This window comes from Manacus candei, unplaced genomic scaffold (genome assembly GCF_025592945.1).
Source record: "Manacus candei isolate 608988 ecotype Guabito, Panama unplaced genomic scaffold, ASM2559294v1 h1tg000094l, whole genome shotgun sequence".
In the NCBI taxonomy this organism is placed as follows: Eukaryota; Metazoa; Chordata; class Aves; order Passeriformes; family Pipridae; genus Manacus; species Manacus candei.
In genome coordinates, this window is record NW_026138142.1 from 1,081,614 (window position 1) to 1,109,272 (window position 27,659).

Sequence of the window (27,659 nt, forward strand, 5' to 3'; positions counted from 1 at the left end):
AGCTGTCTCGCCTTACTGAGAAGCCGTCTTAGTAAAGTGTCACCTTCTGCTTGAGTTATGTTGTAAAAAGAAACTGTAATGTCTGGCAGGCATTTCACATCCTTAAATTTGGTGCAATCCTAACACATATATAGAACTGAGTGAAGCAGAAAAATAACATCTCAGAGGTGACACCATCAGGAGTCAGGACTGCATGATGCTACCCACGCTGGGACTCTGAAGTTGCTTATAGCTGAGGAACCCAGCCTTTCACCAGAGATGGGCTCTGGGGCTACCAGGAAGCTCTTCTGACCTGAGTCACCTCAGAAACATGGTGTTGACAATATTCACGGGGACCCACCACCATGGGCACAGATTTCACATCACCCTGTCGTTCATGGTCATGCCTTGTGTTTGAATGGACGTTTCCAAAGGATGGCAGCAGGGACCTGGTTGTGAAATACTCTTTTGATACCCAGCCACTGTTGAGCAGGGCCACAGGAAGGTCCTACTTCCACCCAAGATACATTGGAAATCGGTCTCTGGCCTGGCAGTCACAATGTGCCCCAGAGTACCTTGCTGGCCCCTTGGCTTCAGATGTTGTGTAGAAAATTTATCAGCCTGGCTGCCAAAGTAGCCCGGTAGCAAAACAATAGTAAAACAGGAATCTTGTTTATCCTGTGTTTTTTACTGGATTCAAGGCTTTAGTGGTCTGTTATTTAAATCTGCAGCCTCTGCAGCAGAATTGCTGGAAGCTCTTTTCTGACACCAAGGTCTCCAACTGCAGCAGCCTCCAGACCAGAGTGTCTGGGCAAGCCTTTCTGGCAGGAATTCTCCCTGTAAGTAAGGAAAAGAACAGTGAAACTGACTGGAAAAGGTGAAAAATGGCTTGGCTACCAGATCTTGTTCCTGTTGCTATTTGGCTATGCTGTGCCAGCCAGTGTATTTGCTTTCTGCATCCTCAAATGTGGTTTTCCTTTCTATTTTCCAAAACAGTTCTGAGAAAAGCTTCTTTGTTTTCCCAGGGTATCAAAGAACAAGAATTTTATTTTCCCTTCTTTTCACACCATCCCAACTATTCTGATATAAAGGAAAAAGATCTGGATTTAAGAAGGATCACCCTCTAGATGTACAGGTGACCCAGGCTAGAATCACCCTACAATTAGTCTCACCTTTGGTGGAGAAATTAGTGTGGAGGATCTGTAACATTCCAGATATCTGCTGTTCCTCCAGAGGAAATAGGGAAAGAAGTGGTAGAGAAGGTGAGTGCAAATGCAGACAGAATAATCCTGACTTGCACTGGGAAATCACCTGTTGAATAGGTGTTGTGGGAGATTTCCTTCTCCGGGAGGGAGCCTGACTGGCTGCAGGAGCACTGAGCCCTGGTTCTGCTGTGTCACAGCTCTGCTGTCCTCCAGAAAAATCTTTGCTATCCCTGGGGCCGTATTCTTCAGCAAATATAACAGGAGCTGCCATGACAACCTCTTGTAAATAAAAGTGGATTGAAAACAAAATAAATCTGCAGCGGCTTTGTGGCTGTAAAGTGAATCTAAACTGCTCGAGAGGTCATTTTTTGTAGCTGGAGTGGCAGGAGTGGTGTCTGGCTGTCAGGTGGTGCCGAGCGATGAAAGGGCTGACTGGGGAGCACAAGCGTGGCAGGAAAGCTGACAAAACTTTGCAAAACAGCCTTTTCATACTGTTAATTTCAGGTTAACAGCACCAAGAGCTGCCTTTGCTCCTTACGAGGGTGATCACAGACTGTGGTCTCTGCAGAAGTTGTCTATCCAAGGATACAGTGCAGGAGTGATGGACACAGGGCGCGGTGCCGTTTGTTCTTCAGCCAGGGCTCTGCAGTCTGAAGGATTCTTCCTCATACCAGGATGCCACTGGTCGCCTTTGCTGAAAGTTTTAAAGGTCTCTCCAGAACCATGTGGTTGTCCAGGGTGCTTATTCCAAGTGCAGCACAGCAGAGCTGGAGAGCAAGGCAGCTGTCTAATTCCCGGTTAAGGGCGGAGGGAGCCTTCAGTGTGTATCTGATCAGAGCAGTCAGATCTGTGACAAGGGCAAGGGCTGCACCACTGGCCTGCCAAGAGTTCTGTGGTGTTTTGCAACACTTTTGGAGCAGTTTCTATTTTTATTTTTTTTATGAGTTACTGTATCATCAACTGCATCATCACATGTGCTTCTGGATGATGAGGAAGGTACGAAACATTGATATTTGTCTATATTCTGCAGAGATATGTGTAAAGGGAGAATAAGCACCTAATATTTCCTTGCTTCACCAACAGCTTGGAATTGAGACAGCACTAAAGCCTGGCACTTGATATATGTATTTTTTCCTTCTGTAAATGGATACCTTCACATATAGAATCCCGTGAAGAACTGAAAGATGAAAAAATTGTTAGGTAGCAGCTACAATTATGGACTTTATCACAGGACTAAAAGTACAACTATTGTCCAATTTGAAACATTCTGCAGCCCTGTATTAACAAAGATCTCATGCTGCCCAGAAAGCTCTGGCTCCAGTTATTTCTGCTTAGAAGTAAAGATCTGTTCTGGATGTGGAGAAAGATGAAGTTAGCATACCTCCGTGATACCTGAGAGTTACAAATTAGAATAAAGTCATCAGATGGGTTTCATGATACTTTTAGACTTCAGAATGTATATATATATATATGTGTGTGTGTGTGTGTGATTTTACGCTTGGAATTGTGACTGAGAACTGAAATTTAGCTCCTAGAAAAATAGTTGTACCTACCCCTGCTGGGTTTAGAGGTTTCTGCTCAAAAAAAGAACTTATGATTTCATTCCTCTCAGTCCAGATTTTCTGAACAGCTTTTTTGACCCTGATTACAAGATATATGTCCCCTTAAACCCAGTTTCTTCCATCCAGTCTCCAGACTTCCCAAACAGCCAGTTTTCTCCCTGGAAGCTACACTAAATAGTAATGTAGGGATGCTAAGACATGGAGCTCCAAGGAGGTTATTTGCTTGATTTATTCCGTGGAAAATGACTTAGCATGCATCAGATTCCAGCTTCTGCACTACCGAAGATGGGTAGAGGAAAATGTTGGTAAATCCTTTGGCTAAATTAAAATAAACACAAGGGGATATGTTTTTGTGTAACTTTCCATTAGGCTCTTTAACTTCTTCATGGAGATTCTTCACTTAAGTCCTTCAGTAACTTAAGAAGTAATAATAATAATAATAATGATAAGCTGTTTATTGACAGTGTTTATAAATGCTATTTATGGCTGGATAGTTTTTATATGGAGTAAGTAATTTTAATCCTAAATAATTATGAGAATAAGCAAATTAATACAGAAGTTTTTCTGTAAGGTCCTGTAATGCCTGATTCAGCCTCAGTCAAATTTTGATAAGAGTGAAAATCTAAACCAAAAAAATTGCCTCTTCTTTTGGTTTTGAGGTGTTTCCCTATTTTTTTAGTTGCAAACAAAGGTGATGTGAAATACAGATGTCAAAGCATGCTGATGAGGGTGATCTTATGTAGTTGAGCTGTTGTAGATAGTCCCTATTGAATGTGCATGGATAAAGCTGGAAACAGATGAATTTGTCATGAATACTTTGGTTTGGGGCCTAATGATTTCGGGCCAGCTTGGCCAAGCCTGGCTGCTGCTTTTTTTTTTCCTTTTCAGCTTGGCATGAATTACTCCCATGTGTTTCAGTTCCAGTAATTCAATATTTTGTTCCTTATTTTTGTTGTTCAATTATGTAACCAGAATATTTTCGAACACTTGTAAGGATTATGCCTAAATTATACACATTTTTGAGAATATTTTGGATTTAGTATGATTACACAATGGGATGTGATTAGACCTGGGGCTGCTCTGAGTTCTGAAGACAAGCAAGCCCTGAAGACTTCCTGGACGGTGCTAATTTTTAATTAAGCTCTATTTGATCACAAATTAGGTTTATGTGAAATTGCTATTTGTTTATGTTTTGAACTCTTTTAAGTGCACGCAGATGTGGTGGTAAAGAAGCACTGAATCATTACATGGAAAGGGTGATGCCTCCCATGTGGGAGGTTCTGTGTTGGGAAGGTATTCCTGACATTTAGAAGATGATTTAGGACCCAAGACTCAGTTCTTCAGCACACAGCATTAGGCAACCTCATGCTTTTGGTCACAGAATTGCTCATTATCTACTTTTCTGATCAAACAGATGCTAAACTTGACACTAACATAATTTCCTTATGCATGTAGAAAGGAGCTCTAAAAACCCTGTGGCTGGAACACGAAGCAGCATAAACAGAACAGACGGCAGGAGGTGGAATATAATTGCAGTTTGTTTTTGTTAGTTAAAGATGAGCATGTGTGCTTTTCTTATGGCTTTATTGTCTTTAGTCCTGCAGAATTGGCTGCTCCTCTCTCACTTGTGCAAGTAAATTGGTTATTTCCTCCCCAGGCACCGTGGCACAGTTTTCTCCCTCTTTGTTATATATGTTACGTATTTCTCGGAACATCAGTGTATTCTCGTTCAGGTTGTGTTTGTTGCTATAAATACTCTTTAAGATCATACATCCCACTAAAGACAAGGCAGGCATTTGCTGAGCAAGTGGCTGTATTTAAACTGCAATTTCCTAACAATTTTTCTGTGGCATTTAGGTACCTCCCCCTGAAAGTTTTAACGCAGGACTTTTTCCCTCGGCTGCAGGTGGTTTTTGATGATGATGTAGTGCCAGCACTGCTAAGGGCTCCCTGTTCACTTGTAACTCACATCTGCCATTGGTTTCAGCCATGGAGAGCAATCAGGGTCTGTGTTATTGCTTGCCAGCAATTGCTGTGGGAAGAGCAGTGGGCACTTTGGAAATAGATCCCTGGGCTACGGTCATGGGATGCTCTGATGGAAGGAAGAAGACGTGAATAAAGGACATCAGTTTTTCTTCTCTGTCCTTGCAGGATCTCAGCTCATTTGCCATGCCATTCTTGGACGGTGATGTGGAGAGCGCAGACAAAAATGCTTCTCGCAAGGTAGGATATACCCAAAGCTTCACCTTCGCTGTAGTGGTTGAATCCCCTGGTGGTAAACTCAATTTATCAGGCTTAAAAAGTCCTGGAATGTTCATCTTCCCTGCCATACCATCAACCTGTTGCGAGTGATGCACTAAATCAAATACGGTGACTTTTGCAGGCCTTACCATGGCAGTGCTTTTGCAGTATAACCTGTAAAGGATGAGAACTGCTGGTGGTATTGTAAATACTGCAGATGTTGTGTGTAACACTGTTGTAAATCAATGATGTTGCATAACTGTATTCTCAGGAATATAGTTAACTAACAAAGTTTATGGTGTTGCTACAGAAATACAGTGCCCAAATAAGTATCTGTGGCAGGTTTTCCTGGAATTGCCTCCTGGTGGTTACTCCCTGTCTACCGAGGCTTTAAGTGCTCAATGTCCTTGATCTACCTGTCCTTGGCATTGGCAAAATGAGCTGCCTTAATTTGCTGAAGCTGTAGTGGTAGAGTCTTCCCGTAAACAAGGTGGAAAGTTTTCTCCTCGATGTGGGATTAACTCAAGGTTATCCATCCGGAGGCATCGATTTGTTTCTCTGATGGCCTGTTATTAAATTAAGCCAATACAGTCACGGAGTTTGCTTTCTTTAAAAATGATCAGGGGAGCATATTCGATGGATGACATTAGGGATGGTTGTACAGTGCCTACACAGTCTCCAAAGCAATAAAAAACTGTGGGTGGGATCTGTCATCTCCAGGTCACAGCCTCCTCATTTTCACAAAGCATTGAAGTGCAAGCTGGTCTGCTGAATGTGAGCCTCCTACCACCCTGGCAAAGAGGGATACACCTCCAAATAGTACACAACCCCAAAAGCTGATCTTTAGCTACACAGCAGGCCAGTTGGACTTGTCACAGTATTTACAAGGCTATGGACCTCCATAGGGACTAAACCTGCTGCAGGCTTATTTGTCAAAGAGTCTGCAGTTATAATTCAGGGCAGGAGAAGCAATAAATACTTCCTCAGTGAAGCTGATCTGCATCTAGAACAATAATAACTGAGCTCTGTTGACTCGTGTTGACAGCACGAGTTTCTATTCCTTTCCACCTCTCAGCAAAGGACAGATGTTCAAAACATTTCTGCAATCCATCACTAATTGAATGTGTTTACAACACTGGCCTTGTTCTTTTCTGTGTTGGACCTTTTAAGACTGACGTAGGAGTCGCTGATGCAGGGGGACTCTCATAGATGCCAGGGAAATTAAAATGTACAGTGTTACCAAAAGGTGCCTGTTTCAAGGGTTTGAATAAAATGAACAATGTGACGTTTTTGGAAGGGGAAGTCATGCTGGAAGAAAGCAGGGGTTTCTAGCTGAAACTTGATTTTTTCCATTTATCACCTCCTTTTCACAAAGAAAGGTGAGAAAGCTGCATGAAGCTCAGTCATGAGGAAAAAATGTGCCAAAGCTAATCATGCTTATGTGCAGTATTACATGGTATTGTTTAATGACTTCCACTCCACCATTTCTGAATCCCATGTTTTTCTTCTCACTGGCCTTAGGAGTTTACTTTGATGATTGCTTGTCTTGGGAGAACTGGAAGAATGTTTCAGTAGTTGCCTCTTTTTGTAGCTTCAGTAAATGCTGGTTTGTTTTTTTTCCCCCTACTTGGGTCAAGTTCTGCTTATGGAACTGCAGTTAACTTTGGAATGGTCATGCAATTTGGGCTTAGCATCTGAAATTGCATTTTTAACTGACCTCTTCAATGGAGTGTGTAAGACCCAAGAGTTTTTTCTAACGCTGTTCTTGGAGCTCTGTTGAACACGTGCAACAAAGTGGTGAGAAACAGTCTGACAGTGCCCAGATTTTGATAAGAAAGAGGTCATCTAATAAAATTCATTGCCACACATCTCATCCTATATATTGTTTTCCTCAATATGAAGTATGGGATCTTTGCTGCTAGTGAATGATGAGTAGCATCAGACTGCAGTATTTATTTAATTCTAAATACAAGCTTGCCAGTCCCTACTGCTGATACATAAAAAAATCCCCAAGTTACTCTTCCCTTTCAAGTGAGAGGGTTTTTCTTAGTTCAAGTTTGAAATCACAGTATGGTGTGTAACTTTCTTCTATTAAAAGTCAGTATTTCATCAGTAGTGTGGCTTTTCCATTCACTTGTCATGCTGGAGACAGGCAATTCATCAGGGATTTCTCTCTTCCTGCACTTAACTCTTCTGTTAAGTTAGTGTTGATCTATAGCCTGGGCTATAGATCAAGGTAGACAAGAGCAGTTCCCAGCCCATCTTTCCCATCTGCCATTAATTTAATCCTCCTGTTCTTTGTGAAAGGCTTTTAGAAACTGAATTAACATTTTTCACAGAGATCCTCAGCACTTTACCATGCAAGTGTCCCTCAATCATTATCCTGTGACAACAATCCTCATTACACAGCTAGGAAATTCAAGTCTAGAATTATTTGTTCAGGTTCATGTAGGAATTTTTTGGCAGTGGTGGCAATGTGACACACATTTTCTGAAGTTTAGCCTTAATCACTTCTCATTAATATGTCTACTGTTATAAATGATGTGTTCTTCTTTCCTTTATGGCTAATGGCAGGAAGAGGATAGGGATAGTTTTCACCCTTCTCTGTTGAAGATGGAGAATATAATACTATGAAGAATCTTGTGTAAAAGTTTTTGGCATGGTGTGATGGAGAAAGGTGCCTGTGGCAGGTATTTTGGCTTTTGTTATGGGAAGAGGGGAAGTTTAGAGACCTGGAAAATCATGAGTGATGGGGAGCATCATTCAGAAATAATTCTGGTACAGTATGGCAACTCAGCAGTCAGGGATGAGTACCCCTCTGTACCTAAATTGTTCTATCAATTTTAGAGGTCTTAACACCTTGAATGCTTAAAGATCTTTCATCTAAAATGTAGGTTAAAGGACAAGGTGTGGAAATTATAGGAAAATGAGAGCCATTGCTTTCAGCTTAATGCTCAGGGTTGTGAATGATTAGAAAGAAGAAAATGACAGAGAAGAAACTTGTCCACAGGGGAGCCAGCTAGCAAATTATAGATGGAGGAGGGAGGAGAAGGAAGAAAAGAAGTTTGAAGAATAATATTGATCCATTCCTTTATGGAAATGACAGAATTGTCATAAAAATATAAACAAAAGCTTGGAAAAGAAGTGTGCATTAAAAATTCTTTTCTCTATGTGGGGAAAAAGCTGGTGAGATGTTTATCTTAGATGACATATGTGTCATTAATAACTTAAATGTCCAAAATGTTAAATCAAGATATTTTAAAATTAAATCTAAGCAACTCTAATAAAACACTCTTGAATGAGTTGACAGAGTTTTCCTCTGCCTAATGTTGATTTTGAATAAATCTTGGAGCAGAGATGAAGTTCCAAAAGACAACCAAAAAAGCAATTACTGTGTTAATATTTGTGATGTTGGCAATTAGGATAATGTGCAGGTTTGTCAAACATTAGTCCTGGGCAAAACACTGAAATAGCTCTTGTTGGATAGTTAATAATGCTGTTATAATAGACTCATTTGGACTGGAATTAATTGTGAATGGTTCTTATTGAACAAATCTGGGGGTTTAAATGGATTTTAAATTCATTTGAGAAATGTCATAGTGTTGGTGTCATGTATATAGAAAAGTAGCACAAGTCATTTTGATTTAAGAAATGGGAATGATACTGAATAAACATGGAGCCTATTAAATGAAAAACCTGGCTGCTAAAATAAATGGAGACTCACCAGTGGAAAATTTTGTTTCTAGGCAGACAAAACATTCTGTTGCTATACTATATCATACTTTATCAGTGACTTGAAAGATAGACAGACTCATTACTGATAAAATTTGTAGTTCATACAAAAAATGAGAGGGGGGAGACAGTGGTAAATTTGAGCAAGAAAGTCTCTGATGCAGAATTACCTGAATCCCTTAAAACACATTTTGCAAACTAACAGCCCACCTCAATTTGGCCAACTTGGGATCAGTTACACTCAGGTACAAATAATGCAGATTTTTGGGGAGTCTTTTATAAAGCCTTGGTTATATTTTGAAAAATAGCTGTAGGTGGTCAGCTATACATGAACTCAGGATGTGACTTGATGGTTAAAGGATTAATTTGGGTTCTGGACATATGATCAGATCAGACTTTGTCGGAGAAGTGACCCCAATATTGAAGGACTCCAAGTAGTGTTTTCTCCTGCTGCTTGTCCCTGGACTGGTTTTGTTTGTCCAGCGACTCATGGGAATGGCACAAGCAACCCCTGGAACAGGGAGGAGAAATAAAAAAAAAGCCATTTTCAGCCTCCCTTTCACTGGATAATGAATCTCCTTTTGATTTATTTTTTTTCACAGTATTTAATTGTCCTTTTCTTTATCAGCAGCAAGGATAGGGAGAGTGTCCTGGTAGTACCACAGCCTTGGCAGAGGGCACCTGCAGTGGGATCAGGGAGCCTCAGGGCAAGGGCATGTAGGACAACCACTGCACTGTCATGTGTGTGGCTCCTCCCCATCCACTGCTTTAAAATAAAGGCAGGTAGGGGTTAGGAAGTGGACAGGGAGCCAGCACTGCTTTCACCTTTCCTGACTCCTGCTTCTGCCTTTGAGCAGCCCTGCTCACTGCTGGAAGCCTTCCCCTGACCGTGTGTACAGCAACACAGAGCTCCCAGAGCCTGCCAGTGCAGCCAGCCAGCCTCATCCCATTGTATTGTAATTTGGGAAAGTGTCACTGTACTTTAGTTTTGGGAAGTGACATCTCTGACCCTGTAAAATACGATGTCATCTCAATTGTTACTGCTCATGTGGAACCAAGGGAACTGGTGGTGCTGAATGTGACCACATGGTGCCTGGGAGAGTAAGTCCTTCATTACCTTTCAGCCTAATGAAGTCAGCTCTTGTGCCTCTGTGAGCTCTTTTATTCCAGCAGAATGAGAGAATCATCCAATTAACTTTATCAAAGGGCTTTTTTATTGAGATTCAGTGGAAGGGCAGGAAGCAAGTGTAGACATCTATGTGGTGTATCGTCTCTAATTTTGTTTACTGTCCCTGTCAAGGATGGTGGGAGGTAATTCCTTTTCTGTTACTTGTCTTTCAAAAAAAAATTTAAGTGAGGAGGCAAAATAAAGGTCAAATAACTCACTGTTGTAAAAGCAAACAAAACTCAAATGCTCCATAAATGTCCTCACTGCTCGGATTTGGAAAAGAAAGGAACGGAGCTCAGGAGCATTTAATTACTTTCACTTAAGTTCAGAAGGATTTTTAAAAGCTGTTTAGCTTGAGCCCATTTGTATTCCAGACAGATTATTTTTTTTCAGCCTATTCTGAAGAATGAAACTAAATTCACCAAAAACTGAAAAAGAGCCAGAGATTTTTCAGGGAGAGCATCCTCTGGGAAAGAAAGGCTGTGTGCCCAAACAAGGACCCATTGCTGGAGCACCCTGGCAGGGCAGCAGAGGAGATGGCTGGGAAGAGGTGCTGTGGCAGGGTCATGGGTTTCCCTGACTGACACAGCCTCTGCCTATCCATGGTCAGGGTCTTCTCAGCAGAGCTAGTTCATTTTTCTGGGCACGTTGCTTTGGCAGGACACTTCTCTTCCCTGCAGTTAAGTGGTCTTTAAATTTTAGATCGGGGCCAGAAATGTCTTCTTAAAGAGGACTTCCTTTGGCAAAAAGGGGGGGATCAGATTTTCAGTGGCAAGCATGGGAAAGAAAATAACAATGTTGGGAAAATTTCTGCCTGTGGCAGGACTGAGATGGGTGGTGTGAAGATGACGAGAGACTAGTTTGTGGTGAAGTATGAATAGTTTGGCATCTTGACCCATTGCATTGGGGATTATCATATGGTAGTGATTAAATGCAGTACATCTCAATTTTCTTGTAAAGTAGGATGAAGAATTGCAAGTCAGGTAAGAAAACAGATGAAAGAAAAGATTGCAGGCTGGTATTGAAAAGATGACTGTTGGGTGGAGAGACAGAACTGATGGAGTTACCTGGGTCTTTGCTAGTAAGGCCGAGACAAAAATTAGAAGCATTTTAATCAAATTTGTTGGATGCAAAGAGAGGTGGTTTTTTCATCACAGGGAAGGACTTCATACAGGAAGACCTGAATGACCTTCAGGATTGATAATTCTTAACAGCACAAGGTTATGTTAAGCAGGGAAATAAGTAAAAGAGGTCAGGGAGTGCTCTCTTGGCCTGAAAACCAAGGGCTTGGGCACAGTTCAAGCCTCTGTCCAGCTGTTTCATTCTCTGCCATGGGGTAGTCTGGCACTGGTAGTTATTTATATTGGGAATTTGTCACCCTGGAGTTTGTCTGTTGAAAACAGAGGTGGGAGTCTGTTGGTCCATCATCACAGCATGACTCTGAGCCACTAATGTGGGTAGCTAAGAGAAAGGAAGAAGAGATTAGGAAGAGGGAAAGATTCCATCATCCAGGTGAAATGACAGGGGCAGCTTTCAGTGTTATTTCTTGCAGTGAAATCTTCCAGAGCTGCTTGATGTGGCACAAGTGCCACACTATCACTTCACGTTTTGTTCAAAAAATTGAATGTTATGTCTGCCAGATGCCAAGCACTGTAAGACATTTATTTTCAACAATGGATGCTTTTGAATGTGTTTTAGAAACCTGCCTATGATCATTTACTGTGTACAACAGAGCAAAGTCTCTCCCTGGTCCCCAGCTGTGGATCCTTTTGTGCTCCAAATCATGAAAACTGGTAACATCTTAGAGCGTTTTAGGAGATATTTACTCAGTGCTGTGTAAGGTAACTGGTTTAGCCTTGGAGAGCACATCTGATGTAGCTGCTCAGTTGCTTCACCTCCCCAGGGAGCACAGTGCTGTAGGCTGAAGGCAGGGCTACATTGGCACTACTGACAGGCTGCTGATTAAGCCCCATTCCAGCTGCACTGTTCTCTGCAGACATAAGATCAGGAGCTGACATTTCTCTCCAACATAAGTTTTAAGGTTTAAGGAGTTTAAGCTGGGCATGGAGCTCCAAGATCCCATATATGCTTTGCACAAAGCCAGGTAATGTTTTGTTGCTGGTTGGTTGTTTTGTTGGGTTTTTTTCAGTTAGGTGAATAGTCGTAGTACTTACAGGAATTTTTCAATTTGTTTGATTGGACCTTATTTGTTTATTGATTTGTGTTGTACTTGCATTGTGGGTTTTCAGTCCTTATCTCCAACAGACCAGTCTGTTCAGGATCAAATGAGTCGTTTTGCCATGTGCATTTATATTGGTTTTTAAGTGTGTTTCATATTTCTGCCCAGTGTCACTTTACTGCTTCTCCTGGACCAACACAAAGTGATTCACAATGTGAGAAACCAGGGGTGTAATACTTTTATTTTGCTGCTACAGCTCGGCTGGGGGCATAGTTATCTTTCCAAAGCACTTGTGGGAGTTTTCTGCCCACTTGCTTGTCATAGCTTGAGGAAACAAGTCCAAAAAGCATGAAGAACAGGCTGACAATCCATCTAACTGCGTAACGTGCCTCTGGCATCACTGCCATTTGTCACACCCGGTCTGCATGGGATGGTGGGGTCTGTTCTACAGCAGAGATTCTTCTGCATTCCCAGCTGAAGCATGAAAATGAACATTGCCTTGTGACTTTCTGAAACACTGTGATAACTGTTGTTGCTGCTGATTTCACTCATGGAAGTGCCTTTTAAAACTCTCAATCGTCTTTTAAAACTCACAATCCATTAGCCACAAATGATATTCCGAGAAAGCAATCCTGCTGTAATTCCCAGAGCAAAATCACAGGTATTTATCCACTTTGATGGTGGGTGTAACCTGCGTGTAATTAACATGTGCAGCAGCTGGGGAAGGATTCAATGTGGTAATTTCCTTTAATTTAGTAGCATGCACATGTGTATTCAGCAACGTGCCCCTGGTGCTCTGACAATTAGTTAATTCATCTGCTTGGCACGATGGAGAGAAGGCAACTGGTTGTGATTGAGGTAAATAAATAAAAGCATCCCACTGCTTCAGCTCAGAATCGGAGAACAATTTGCTTTTGTGTTTGACTTGTGCATACAAGGCAATACTGACGTTTTTGACAAATTGTTGCTTGACATTTTACATCTCTAGAATTGCTGTAGTGTGTAAGGACACCACGCTCTTTTTAAAGTGTCTCCTATCAGTGTGTCATTTTAACCAAACAAGCATGCAAAAAAGATAACATGAAATATTAAGGGTAGAACCAGATTGGTGTCCTCCTCTTGGCTTCACAAATGTCATGGCTTGTCACTTTAGGAAAAATTACAATGAATTTACCATCCTGGAAACAGTCCTAAACTACAGCAGCAGCAGTGGCAGATTTGTTTTATGATTAAAATATGCTTGAAAGTGTTCTTACTCCCCGCTTCCAGGCAGTAGGTTTGGCAGCAGACCTGTTTAAATTGCAATGCAAGAGGAGGTGCCGTCGAGCTACTTGGTTGTTTCCTGGGCTGTGTAGTTGTGAAGAGAATAAAGTATAAGTAGTCTCAGATGATTTACAGATTATATTTCAGTAAAGTTAATGAGCTTTTATGAAAAAGCTATCACTTTGGGACTATTTTACCCATGACAAAAGTGCAGTTTGTTTATTAATTTCCTATAGTGTGGTTCTTATTCCAGGTCTCAGTTGAGGGACTGTGCCCTGTTATTCTTGATAAATACTCACCAGGAGACGGTCTGTGTGCTGGAGGACTTAGAGTAGGAGTAGAGGAGATACAGTCCTCATGGCAGAAGGGATGTGTGATGTGAAATGAATTTTCAAGATTGCACATAGAATTCGTGACAGAGCTTGGAGGCAATCTTGAGGCTCAGGACACTGCATGAGTATGAAACACTATTTTTTTTCTCTTATGGAAACTGTCCAGAGCCTGTTGTTGCTTTTGGTACCTATTGCTTCAGTTAAAATTTATTTATCTTTTTCCAAAAGTGTCCCCTTAAGGGCAACTCTTCACCTAATTCATCTGCAATGGACAGGTTTATTTTTCAGATATTTTTGTCCACACTGTCAAAATAAGTGTGTAGGTATAAAAAGTTGTTCTATCTCTTGTTGGACATCTCTGTGCTGTGCAGAAGAGCACAGAGCAGAATTTATCATCCAACCAGGGCTGTGCTGGCACATCTCTGTGCCCCTCCTAGTGACCCACACTTATTGTGTTCCCCTCCCAGACCAAGTGCCACTCGCCCTTTAGGTTAGAAACCTTCCCAAAAGGGAGTTCACACTCTCTATGGGACCTTCTGCAGTTCCCATGCAGCAGGACCCCCTCCAGCTCTGTCCCATCTGAAGTGGAAAGAGGAGCTGGTCCAAAATGCACAGGCAGGAGACAGAAAGGACTCCAAGAACTGGGATCCTGGGTTAGGGAGGGAGCAGCTTTTTGGCCATTGTGCTGCTCATAACATATTTCTACAAGTGTTTTGGAGCTGTGGCTAAATGTTATTTTGGAAAGGGAGTTAATTGCATGTGTTTTAAACTTGGCTGACTATTTTTAGCTGTATTCATACACACAAGCCCTTCACTGATCCAGAGGAGGACCCACATGCCTATGAGGCTTTCTCTCATCTAAGTCATCCTAATAAAAGATGCTGTTTTTCCCTACAATGACTCCCATGGCAACAACACTCATACCTAACTAAACTGACAAACATCAGGAGGCATCTTCACGTGTAGAAGTTGCTGTGTGCTCCATCCCTCCTGGTTTGTGTTGAGTAATTGGGAAGAGAGGAGCAGGAGTGCAAAGAGCTTGAAGCTCAATGGCACACGGTGCCTCTGGGTACATCCACCATGTCCTTCACTTACACATTCCCTGGAGACCTGAAACCCATGTCTGCCTTTTGCCTAGAACAGAGCCCTTCATTCATGAGAAATGCCCCCAGCTAAAATAGCAGCCTTATACCCACAGAAGTACTTTGTGCATCCAGAAGGAAATAAACTCTACATATAGCCCAGGCACAGGCAAATCCCACAGGGTTTGTGGTTCAGCTTCTGTTAATTGTGTGTGGGGAGAATTTAATCTTTGCTCCTTTTTTTTGTTGTTTATTTTTCTGAATTCTCTTTTCCCCCTCACTGGGCGAGCCTGCACAGTGCAGGGCTGTGTTGTACACAGGAGCTGGAAAGTCAGCACAGGTCCCAAAAGGGATACAGCTGTTAGAAAGGTCATATCCCAGCGCAGGTAGTTAACAGGACAGGAACGTCATCACTCTAAAATGGTTGCTCTATTTTTGGGATTGGAGTTGCAGTCCCACAGTTGTGGCTGTGGCAGACGTCACAGGGACCTGTCAGGCATCTGGGGACTTGTGTGCTGTGCTGAGTCACATCACGTGCTGGAGGTTTAAGTACTGTACTGTAGGTGGGTGCTTAAACTCGTGAGGAAGACTTTGGGGCACCATGTTCCCTTAACTGCAGTCATTCATTACCTTAAATAAATTCATTGCCGGTCATCTTTCGGTTGCCCGAAGAAGGAAGAGGGATGTGTGGCAAATAAAAACAGTGAAGAAAGTCCTACATTATATGTGTGATGATAATAAAATGTTTGCACACACATTGAAGTTTTTCTGTGAGACCCAGGGTGTCTTTAAGAGCACGGGGCAACAAGAGGTGCCACACACACACCCCTGCATGTGGTGGAGGCAGGCACTGGGGAGGGTGAGGTCTGGCTAATCCACCACCCCAGCAAACAGGAGTTGGCCCTGTTGAGACAAGTTCAGAGACCCTGATGGCCTGAGCTGAACTGAATTAATGTTGATTTTTCTTTTTTTTCTTCCTCTTTCTCTCCTCCTCAGGTGGAAGAAAATTACTCTGCCGGCAGCCCTTCAAAAGGCCTTTTCTCAAAAGGGCTCCAGAACCGACCTTCCAGCCCTGTTTCTGCCCCTGTGAGATCCAAACATAGCCCTGGCTCACCCAAAACAGTGTTCCCCTTCCCCTACCAGGAGTCTCCCCCACGCTCTCCACGCCGAATGAGCTTCAGTGGGATCTTCAGGTCCTCCTCCAAAGAGTCCTCCCCCAGTTCTAACCCGTCTACCTCTCCTGGGGGCATCAAGTTTTTCTCCAGATCAAGAAAAAGTAAGAAATTGCTCATGTTATTTCAGGAAGATACCTCTGGGCTTGGCCCATTCTTTACCTGCGGTAGTGAAGTAAGTGCAGATGAGGCATGTGCTAATTGTTCGTTATCGCTTTCACTGACCGTGTGTTGTGGGTTTCTGATGTGCTGGCCATTAGGTGTGACCTCTACAGGGCCAGGGACACCTCATGGACACCCACACAGGGCTGAGGAGGGAAATCACCCTTCTAAGCTTTGCTTAGAAATGCTGTGTCCACGTTAGTGGGAGTTTTCTGGGTGGTTTCACTGAAGCTGGTTGGACTTCAGTGGAGACATTCCTGGGGTGTGTGGTGGAGGTGGGCACTGAAATGACATCCCTCAGGAGTGGAGGGAGACTTACTTCTGTAGATCCTATAGAGAATTTCAGCTGGTTTTTTTTTTTAACTGACGTTTCTTTGTCCTACCTATTGTGGGAAGGGAAAGGGGCCTTTACTGGATGAAAGTAAATGATATGTGTTTCCAATCAAATGACCATTAAAGGGGTGTTTGAGCTCCTCTTCCAGAATGTGAAAGGCATTGGAAACCTCCGTGGTTCAGAGCACTTGCCTGCTTTATATTGGGCACAAAGTTTACATCTTCAGCATCCTATGAACTAATAACACACCATCAGAACTCAGAAATGAGCAGGATTGAGAACACACTTTGATTTTAAAACTTTCTTACTGGACAAAGTTTCCCAGTGCTGGTTGACAGACCAAACCTGGTCTGCCCAAGGCATTAGTGGCTGTGGGAAGGGAGCAGGGTTACAGGGAGAATACAGAGGAATAATGTCTTGCCACAGAGGATGCTGGATTGTCAGACCACAGTTAGTCTGTGAAGAGAAGAAATAATGATAAATTGTTGGCAAATCTTTCTGACAATGTAGGTACAGAATTGGTGATGCATATACCTGTGTTGGGCTGTATGTTTCCTGCAAAGTGTTGATAGCTTTCAGTGACTTTCAAATAGCAGAGGTACCCCCTTGTTTTTTTTAATCAGGTTTTTTCTTAAAAGCATGGGATTTAATCAGAAAAAGGAATTTCATAGTGATTTTTGTGTAATAAGAACACAGCAAAACAAACACATATAGGATTTTTCTTCATGTTTATCAGAAGTTCTGCTGCAGCTTACTTGAAATGGCATCTTTTCCAGTCCTTGCCTCTACCTAAAATACTTTCAGGAGATTGAAAGTAAGAGTCAGTCTTCCTGAAGGACTCAGAGTAGGCTCCAAGCATCATTTCTCTTCAAGGACATTTGTTCTTCCCTTCTTGAAGTTTAAGTATGCTTTGTATGCTCCCCTCTTGTTCAGACCTCACCAAAACTGAAATCCATCTAAACTGTTTTTGCCAGTCCACTTAGGTTTAAATATCACATTTAAATATTGGCAATATAATGCTGATGGGGAACACAGAGAAGGGCTCAGTGCTGCACAAACAGCAGCAATACAGACTGCAGAGCAAAGCCATCCTGCGACTTTGCAATCAAGTTGCCCCAGCAGCCAGCACTATTTAAGTCCTAGGTAGGTACCACAGAATATTAAATAAAGGAATCTCTCAGGAGTCAGCAAAACCCTTTTGATAAGGTCACATCACTGCTGCAGGAGCAGGCTTGGAGTGGGGCCATGCTATATTTGAGCTAACAGAAAATACTCATGACCCTGCTGCTCCAGAGAGGGTTGCAGGAATTGCACTGGGCTCGGGTGTTCATGGTCTTTTGTTCCTAAGGCAGGAGGGACAACCTCTTGGAAAGAGAGTGATGATTACAATGATTACAGTTGATGTTTAAATTGATAACTCTTCTCTTTCTGCAGATTTTTGCAAAACAAAATGTTTCTTGCCATGTGTTTTCACATCATTTAGCTCTCTTATGGAAAGACGAATGCAGATACACACCCTTTACTACCAGAGGAAAGTAGATTTTATTCAGAATGTGCTAAACAGGGGTTCGTAGTGAATTATACTCTTAGAGTTTATTACATTTAATTAACTTTTATCGGATTTTATTTAACAAAACCTTTTCAGGACTTCAGGAAAAGTATGGGTTAGCGTTTCTGCTGTGTTTTGTAGTTTCTCATAGGCAGTACTTCTGCACTCTGCTACTTCACAAATAAAAAGTAACCCTATGCACTACAGAATGGTAAGTTAATTGGTTACCTGCCACTCAAAACAAAGTCTCTGTGGCTTGAACAGCATTTCCTGAGAGACAAGACTTCTCAGACACTCCTCAGACCAGATACCTCAGACCTTTGCAAAGATGCTGGGCTGAAGAGCTCTGAGAAGAGCTAAACCAGCATGTGGCTCCATGTTTCTGAAGGTGCTTAAATGCTTCATTGCTCAAAATTGTCACAGCCTATGTGATTAAAATGCCATTTTCTCGAGCAGCTTGGGATAGCTGTTTTAAAAGTGGATGGGACTAGGGTTGCTTTATCATTTCTGAAAGCGTGAGTGTACTGATATCAGCTGGACTTGTGCTTGCCTGCCTTCACAGCCCTGCTGGTGCTGGGTCAATAGTATTAAAATTAAAAATAACTGTGTGCTGGACTGCACTAGGAGGAGGATCACCAGCAGGTCAAGGGAAGTCATCCTCCCCCTCTGCTCAGCACCAGTGAGACACATCAGCAGTGGTGGGTCCAGTTCAGGACTTCCCTGTACAAGAGAGACAGGGACATGCTGGTCCAGCAAAGGGTCACTGTGTTGCTCAGGGGCTGTGCATGTGGTGTAGGGGGGAGAAGAATTAAGAGGAGGTGAAGACCTTTTTGCTGTCTTCACTTACCTAGTGGGGTTATGGAGAAGACAGTGCCAGACATTTCAGGGATAACCAGAGAAAGTGCAGGAGTCAGCAAGGGAAACCCCAGACACATGTAAGAAAGATGTTCTTGGAAGAGGTGGTATGGCAGCCAGGGTCCAGAAGGGCTGTGAAATTGCTGCCCTTGCAGATTTTAGGAAGTCAACTGGACAAGATTCTGAGCACCCCAATTTAAATTTGCTTTGAGCAGAGATCAGACCAGAGACCTGCTGACATTCCCCCCCCCAGCCGTGGATCTCCTGGGAAACTGCACTGGAACCTTCCCTTTGGGTTTATAGCAGATCTGTATTTTATCCAGGCAATCTGCAATTAAACAAAAAAGCACTAGATGAAAATTCACAGGGACCTGGGGTTTCTTTTTGTCCCCCAGTTTACCTGAATTGAGTCTGTGCTGCACTCCTTTCCCTGTCATCATGGAGCAGTATGTGGGGGAAAGTAGATGCAGTCTTTGTTTTAAATAACATACCCTGTCTTCCCTCCACTTCCTCCTCCTACGCATTGTTCAAAACACAGACTAACCTGTTACTCCACATATTCCTTGTTTTCCTTGGAAGCAGCTTCTTCCTAGCTTGTTTTCATTTTAAAGACTATGTGTGGTATTCACAGCACTTTCTTTCCCATGTGGTTGCTCTTTTCCCAGCTAAGTTGTTTTTCCTTTTGAATATATGCAGTTTAGGAAGGGTTAGGGTAGGACAATATTAAAACAGAAAGTGATTTGCAGACATGAAACTTAAAATATTTTCCACTTCAGGCTGGGAGTTTAAAGCTTTTTCTAATCTTCAGTATTGTATCACTGGTTTTGGCAGTAGCCAAAAGCTGAGCTTTGTGCCTTTTCGCTTTGGTTACCCCAGTTCAGCATCCGGTCATAACCTTACAGCTCTGATCTGACAGAAGATTTGCCTTGAAAGGAAAAATACCTTCCCACAACGTGTGCTTAGCTGCTAGACACTTCAGGTATTTTGTAAGTACAGCTTTGAAACAGTAAACTGATGGCTGGGGCTTCACATCCAGCATCCCTCCTTTGTAAAGGCAACAAATTCACCACAGGCCCCTCTGAAGGAGGCTCTGCAGGGACCTTTTTGGGTGAGGTGTGTGCTTGGTCAGTGGTGCAGCCCCTTCATTTTGGGAAGTTCCCTGCAGAAAAATCCAAGACATCTCTTTGCATGCTGGGTTTCTGTGCAAGTGCTCTGAAGTTTAATTCTTGGCTTTTTGATTTCTTTTTTTTTTGTCTGAGAATTTCTTTGCAACAGCACTTGTTAGACTGACAGCTGAAAGCTGAGTGAGGATTGGAGATGAATTAAGCTTGGCTTTGAGGTGGTGCAGAGGACTTGATAATACTGTTCCCCCACACTGTGACTCTTGGTAGGTTCAGTTCCCCCCAGCACTGCCCACCTTATGCCTCCCAGAGCCTTCTGCAAGCAGAGACTTGGCTCTGTGAGACGTACAGCTCAGTGCCTGGGGTTTACCCATCAGTGTGGGCACGTGAGCAGCCATGGAACATTAAAAGAATTACATTTTAATTGGATATGAAAAAGAATTAGTAAATTAGTGTGACCTGTAGCTAGCAGGAGGCTTCTACAGACCTGACACTGATTTCACAGGTGTTTTACAAGGCACAACGGGAACAAAGGGTGAGTGAAGATGTGCAAGCTGAAGTCCTTGAGAAGTGATTTCGAAATTGGCATTGTGGAACTGCTTCCCAGTTTGTCTTAGATTGGCTCAAAACTGCATGAACTACTCTCATGAAGCAGAACTTGGGATCTCCTGAGGCGTTATTGGGTCTTGGCTGTGCTGGGAGTGCATTTCCCTGGTGTGTCAGCTTGCATGAGCAGGTAGAATGCCAAGAGAAAGAAGTGACACATCTCAGCAAAGCAAACTGAGGTGATCCAAAGTAAACACGGAAGGATGACCTGCACTGGGAAGAAACACATTTCAGATTACAATTTTCTTGCATGAGCTCTCCCTCACAGCCAATACATGTACAAATGAATGAGAGCAACTTTATTGTGCTGAGTGGAAATTAGGGGGCTACCCCTGAAGATAGGGGTACCCTGAATATTTTATTAGAAGTAGATGGTTTTATGATATTTAAGTAATTAAAATGTATCTTTTTCCATGGGTCTGAATGCCCCATTTGAAGGACATCAGGTCATTTTCCAGTCCTGCCTCCCCTTCCAAAACCATCAGTCCAGGTAACAGCAATACTCATGTCACATTAATGGTGCTGTCAGTTTTACCAGCAAAGGAAATCAATTGAAAGGTTTCCATTGACCTAAAGCTTCGAGTGCATGTGGTGCATGGGATGAAAAGATAAATTTAGCTCAGAATTAAATGTTGTTTACAGAACTTTGAATTGAAAATTACACAGCTTTCAAACACCTTGATGCTGATTATCAGATTTAAATCACAGTGAATTTGCACTGCATTTGAGGAAGGAAATGTTTTTCACTCTAAAGTTTTAATGTTCTGCTTTCTCTTAGTAATTTTTCTCCCTCTGGCATTCAATACTGTTAACTGTGGTGCCTAAAATAATCCATAAGGAGGACTCCTGGTGTTCCCATAATAAAGATCCACATTGTATTCTTTTCAGAAGACTGTGAGATGCAATACAGAATAGTTGTCATGTATTTTATTCACTCTAATGATTTATTTTCTTTTAGAACACCTTGGTTACACGATGCCCCGTGTGAGAAAAGCCTATGACTGTACTAATTTTTACCCATAGATGGAGCAAGTAGCTCTCATTTGCGGTAACCCGGGGAAGAAATGGGGAAAACCCTGCAGCCTGTTTGTTGCCACATTCTGCTCTGCTCCCTTGAAGGTCTTTGGGTTGTAGCTGATCTGTGCTAAGACTTTTTTACAATCTTTCAACCGAAATCCATTTCTCCCCCAGGATTTTACTCCATATTCGTGACGTTTAGGTACCATCTTGCAGTGACGTGGAGTTTAGTCCAAGAGAGGCTGTTGTGGAGCGCCGGCAGCTGGGCACAGACATTCCATGCCCCATTGACTCCAGTTATTTCCCACCTTTACTCCTTAGGAATATCTTCCTGCAACACGGTGCTGTGCAGTGGGATGTCCTTTCCTCTTGTCAGCTGCTGGAACCTGTATTTGGATCTTTCTTTGCTAAATCAGGACATTTATCCCATAGTCTTGGAGCCTTCCAGCCTTCAATTTGCAGTCCCCCTGCCTTCTGTAGCTGATGGGCACCAGATGGGATGCCAGGGGGGAAAGGCATGAGGCAACTTTGATTCCTGGCTGTGACTACCCTTGCCATGCAGGATGAGGGGAGCAATTTAGGAAAGGACAGGGCTGCTCAGTCCAGGTTCACCTTGGGAGGGTGGCATAGACTCTTCCATCATCATCCCATAAAACATAGAAAAAGAAAAAAGCTGTTTGTCTTGATTTATTTTCCGGTACTTATGTGCAAGAACATCTAATCATCATTTTTCAAGCTTGCTTTGCCCTCAGAGGGGTCAACACTGCTCATTTTGGTCTCATCTATGCTAGAAAAATGACTTTTTGCAGACAACGTGTGTCAGCGCTGCTGCAGCTCAGCGGGTCTGCACACATGGCCAAAGACATTCAGCACCATTTCTCCTGCCAGTTACTGACATCTGCTGTCAGCAGCAGATGATTTTTCTGGTTAAAACGTGCCTATGGTGATCGTTCTTAGTTATTTGGAGATATCTTTCACTGTGCTTCCCTTTTCACTTCAGTTTCCCATGGTCAGTGCTGTCTGCATAGCAGGAGTACATCCAGTATCCTTTTATATTCTTCACCACTCTGTCTAGGGAAGAAGGATTTTTCAAACTGTCTTCAAATTCCTAATGATTTAGATGCCATCATAAAAAAAAAAAAAGAAGTTTTTCAGTCTCTAACTTTCATCTGTAGGGTATGGGACAGACCTGTAAGCAGGTGTAATATCAACAATGTGTTATTGTCACTGATTTAATTCCTGTACTCCTGATTCTCTGTAGTCCAGCAAAGTCTTTCCATGCTGCTCTCTCTTTGACTAAAGTAATGTTTCCTTTGTCAAAGGAAAGGAGAACAGAGATGCCACTTTTTTAAAATTAATTGGTTTAGGATTTTCTGGCTCAGTGAGTTAATTGATTTGGGGTTTATTGTGAGAAAAATTATAAACACATCAGCTAGAGGAGGCTAGAAGTCATATTCTTCATTTTAAAAACATGCAAGGTCTTCTACTCATGTTAGCAAACAGAGCATTGCTGGAAAAGTCTGAGTGTCAGGAACTAGCTGATTTATGACAATCCTAAAACCAGCAGTGGTAGCTGCCAAATGACAAACCTAAAGCCAGCAGAGAGCTTACAAAGTTCCCTGTGCCTGGCATCTCTGGGATGGATCAACAGACCTGCCCAGCAGGGATGGCTGGTTCTAGATGGGGCACTAAGTGTTTAGTGAAATCCAAATTTTCCTATTTTAGCTTTAAAACAAAACAAACAAACAAAAAGTGTTGTGGGTTGTTTGGTTTGGTTTTGTTGTTGCTTTGGATTTTTTTCCATATAGACTTTCTGCTATACCCTTTTCTGTTGCAGTTCACCCTGTATTTGAAGGCTCTTTTGTATCTTAAAAAAAAAATCTCAGATTATGAAAAAGATTAATCAGTGTGTACTTGATACGTGAAACAAGTAGTCTCTGATGATCAGTCATCCAAACACCTCAATTTCTTAGTTAAATTATTTTGAACCTTGCCTTGAGGTTCCTGTAAGCACACTTTATTGGCAGGCAGCTGTGGTGGGTTTCTTTGTGGTTTGCTTTTTGCAGCATCTCCTGCTGTTTACGGCTCTCGGAGCCCAAAATGTGGGAGCAGCTTTGGGAGCCCTGTGTGACACGGGACTGCAGTGACAAGTGTGTGGGAGTAGCTGCTCCAGACAGAGCCGCACTGTGTGAGCCCAAACTGCATCTCCCTGGGAGCTCCTATACCATTGTGAAGCATAGGTGCCCTCCTGTGGGCATCCCACTGCTTCTCCTTGTGCGATGGAGAGGCTGGGATTGCCTTGCCTGCCTGGAGATGCTTTGGCTTAGGTTTTGAGCAGGATGCTGAGAATCTTTGATTATGCTTGCTGTTGGGGTGGTTTTTTTCTGCTTTTAAGCCCGTTCAAACAGTGGGGGCTGAAAGCATCCCTTCCTCCAACCTGTGTAACAGCTGCAATTTCAGCAGTTGTTCAGGAAACCAACTTCTCATCCCAGAAGTGTTTGTCAATGCCCTCAAGTCAGGATATGGCCCTCAATATCTATAAACACTTCATTGTGTTGATAAATGCAGGGACCCTAACGCAATTAATTTTTGACTGGGGAAGGCGTGTGAAGGTAAACCATTAATCAAATATTCTTCAACAAACACTGTTATTTGGGAATCCTGAGCGTTTCGTTTCAGGGTCGCTATGAATGTATCTGCTTCATCGCCTGCCTGAGCTGGGCAGAAGGTTTGATGTCAGATTTGTTTGCTTAACCTCAGTATAAGGTTTCCATAGCTCTTCATGTTCACAGTCTTTCCATGAAGCTGTTTAATGGTGAGAGAACTGCACTTGGCAACCTGAGCCGTGGCCCCAACAGGATGATGCTGTTTGCAGTTCAGCAGTTGCTCCAGTTCCTCTTGCACACTGACGTGTCCCGATAGCACTGAGCGGCCAAAACTGGCTCTAATCCAGGCAAAATAAAAGTCCACATCTAAACTCTACAAAGGCCAAGACTTTCTGGAGAGAAGGTAAAAGAATTGCACTTGAGGAAGTGGTTAATACTGGAATGAGATACGCTACAGGTGGCAAATAGTGCCTGATATTATTTATTCTGTGTTTATCATCTGTATTAAGTGCTGCCTCCTTTGTGTTTGCTAGACAGGGAGTGAATTTGGCCAAGTGAGATGCACCTTGTAGGATTTCTGGAAGACAAGAAGCAGCTGATACATGTAACCAGGCAGTAGAAATGGGCTTTTGGCAAAGGAGTCCTCAGCGAGGCAGCACCAGCCTAAACTTGTTCGGGAGAGCAAACCTCAAAAACGAACTGAGATGAATGTTTAGATGGGTGGTTAACTGGATTTTTTGTCTTTTAGAAGAAAGTGTTGCTTCTTTCAGCTAAGCTAATTAAACTGTGGCTTCTACCTCCCTGAAGATCAAATTCTGTTGTGTTATGTGTATTTAAGCACATCATATTTACAACATCTGACTTTCTCAAAGTGACACAGGGGAAAATTTGGCCTTTGGGCTCTGAGCACAGTGGAACAATTACCAGACTTGAGTGCCTGAAGTTAATAGTACAAATCCTTGCTGAGCCACCTAAGCCAGTTGACTTAAGGGGAAAAAAAAAGAAAAAAAAGCCTTATTAACAAAAAAACAAACAACAACAACAACCAAAACCAAACCAAACAAAAAAAAAAAAAAGGAAAAAGATAAGGAAAAAGGAAATATTATTGGATGGATATATTTTTTCAACAGTATTTGCTCGCCACCCCCATTAAGGCAAAGAACAATAAGCAGTAGTTTCCTGTGTGGGGATGTAAGTTTTACAGGTTTTACAGAGTTGGGTTTTGTCATTTAAAACTGGAGGAAAAGCCTTATTTCCCATGCAATCAAAAAAGACTGACATGTCTTATTTCTGCATGTTTTACAGAACACCTCCTTGTAACAATAGTAGCACATATCCATGCAGTCAGACATATCCTGAAAGACAAGGCATTGCTGAATTTTGGGGGGTGGTGGCATGGAGTTTCTGTGCAAAGGAGATGTCATCAGGGGAGCTTCTGCCCCATGAGGATGTTTTGCTGCAGAGTTTAGGGGTGATGAAAAGAGGCGAAATCTCAAATATTATTTTAAGGAAGTGAGCCCCACCGAACACTCAAGGATGGTGGCTACCTTGGGATTGTCCCCAGCCTGGTGCTGGAGGAGCACTTGGCCATTTGAGAGGCTGAAGTCTGGGGTTAGGCTCCTCGTTATGTGCGGCTGTGGCAGGGGCTGGAGGAGCTAAACAGTTTAGAGAAGAGGGGAATTGAAACCCTTTGGAAGCTGGCCTTGGATCACTTTCTTGGCGTGGGTTTTGTTATTAAAGATATGTCCCTGCAATTACAGCATTGAAGGCAGTCAAGCTGCTGCTGAGGGCTGGACAGGAGTCACACTGTTTTTAAACTGACCCATCATTTTGGGATGAGCTTTGAGGCAGAGTGTGTGGAGCTCTGTTTGGAGTAGCTGGAAATCACAGTGGCTATCACAGGAAGCTCCTATGACCCCTCCATTTGGAAAGCTGAGACATGGAGAGAATGAACATTGTCAGTAGAGGAGCTTACAAAGCAGACAGCTGTGCTGCATGATGGGAAACTTAAATCCACTGTATGCAACTGCTTCCCTGAGGGGCGCAGCTCCAAACCCAGGAAGCAGGAATGCCAGCAGATCCTCAACCTGCCAGTGGTTAAATTGCAGGATTTTGAGTGCTACGACAGGAAGGTGTCTTCTCCTCCTCACAGAGCTGTTGAAGCTGGCACAGTACCCAAAAATCTCATGCTTGCTACTGCTGTAATGAGAGGGAAAACAGGATTACACTGTGTAGATGAACCTCACATGTTCACTGCTTTGTGGTTGACATTAGTTGGAAAGAGTTACGAGATTGTGGTACATGTTCTTGTTGCATTCAAGCTTTGTTTACTCTTTTGAGGTGATGCATTTGTGATGTTTAGTGTTACAATACATGATTTTTTTTTGGAGGAGCCACTGGAATGGGAAGGAGAGTATGTCCCTTGCTTCAGCGTGGCTAAACCGAGTCATTCCCTGGTGCAGAAGGGCTCTGTGGGAATGGGCCACTGATGTTTGGGGTGGATTGTTGAAGGAGAAGGTTGGCTGCTTGTGTATGCAAAGCCTGTGACATTATTAAATAAATAAAACAAATGACACTGAAGAGAGTATCTGAACAACACATCATTTCCTTTGGAAAAGAACCCCTCAGGGTGCTGAAATCTGGTGCTGTGGAGCACCAGGATAACCGTGGAACCATATCAGGGACCAGACTGGAAAAATTATCTGTGGTGGATGTTTTTTGCTTCTCTGTCATCTAACTGCCAGGAAGAGGAGTTTAGTGCTGTATTTTGTATATGCACTTTGGTCCTGTTTCTGTTTCTGCCTGAAGCTCTCTCTCAAGTCCTTCCAAATTCTTTACCATAAAAGATAATAATACACTACAGCACTTCACTAAATGGTATCCAGAACTGTTTCTTCAAACTCCAAGGCACAAGTCAGACTGGGAGCAGGACAGCAATAAAGGGAAAGGCTGGGGAAAATTCGCTTTCCTTTGGATTTTTGCCATGAGAGAAAACCTGGAATCCATCCACTGTAACAAAAAATTAGCAGGTACTAAATAATGCTCTTTTTTCCCAAGACTCCATGGATACCCAGCAGTAATGATTCACTGCAAGCACTCCATGAAAAGCAATGTTAAATCTTGCTGCCTTCTGCTGTGGAGGTCACGGAGAGGCGGCTGAGAGAACGTCTGCAGTGGCAAACGCAAAGCATGAAATACCATCACTGGGAAAGAAGGAGCCAAGTCTTAATCACATAAACAGATTCTCATACAGTTTCCCCGTGCTACTTTATAAAGTGTTTATATAACTGAAAAGATTAACCTTGGGGGGAAAAAAAGGCTAGAAAAAAAAAATATTTTCGCGGCTTTATTATGGTTGGGGAATTAGTTTGCATTTTACAAAGCCTGAAAGTGGGGGAGGAGAGGGAAGGAGTGATCTGAATAAGGGGAGATATTTCCACGGCTCTCAGAATATTAAAGAAAAACTAAAATCCTAAGGAGTTACTCCTGTCAAA

The 27,659-nt window shown here is 42.6% G+C and overlaps 1 protein-coding gene across 5 annotated transcripts in view; it reads left to right on the plus strand.

The window, feature by feature from the left end:
• The window catches only part of PRKAG2 (protein kinase AMP-activated non-catalytic subunit gamma 2), a 209,568-nt gene that overhangs the window by 60,603 nt on the left and 121,306 nt on the right, over nt 1–27,659 (plus strand). For 4 of the 5 annotated variants that reach the window (XM_051768289.1, XM_051768291.1, XM_051768292.1 and 1 more), the window contains exons 2-3: nt 4,898–4,969; nt 15,740–16,019. In XM_051768289.1, coding sequence (XP_051624249.1) covers nt 4,898–4,969; nt 15,740–16,019 — 352 coding nt within the window. Of the gene's footprint in view, nt 1–4,897; nt 4,970–15,739; nt 16,091–27,659 lie in introns of those variants that run through there. The other variant, XM_051768295.1, reaches the window with a different exon arrangement.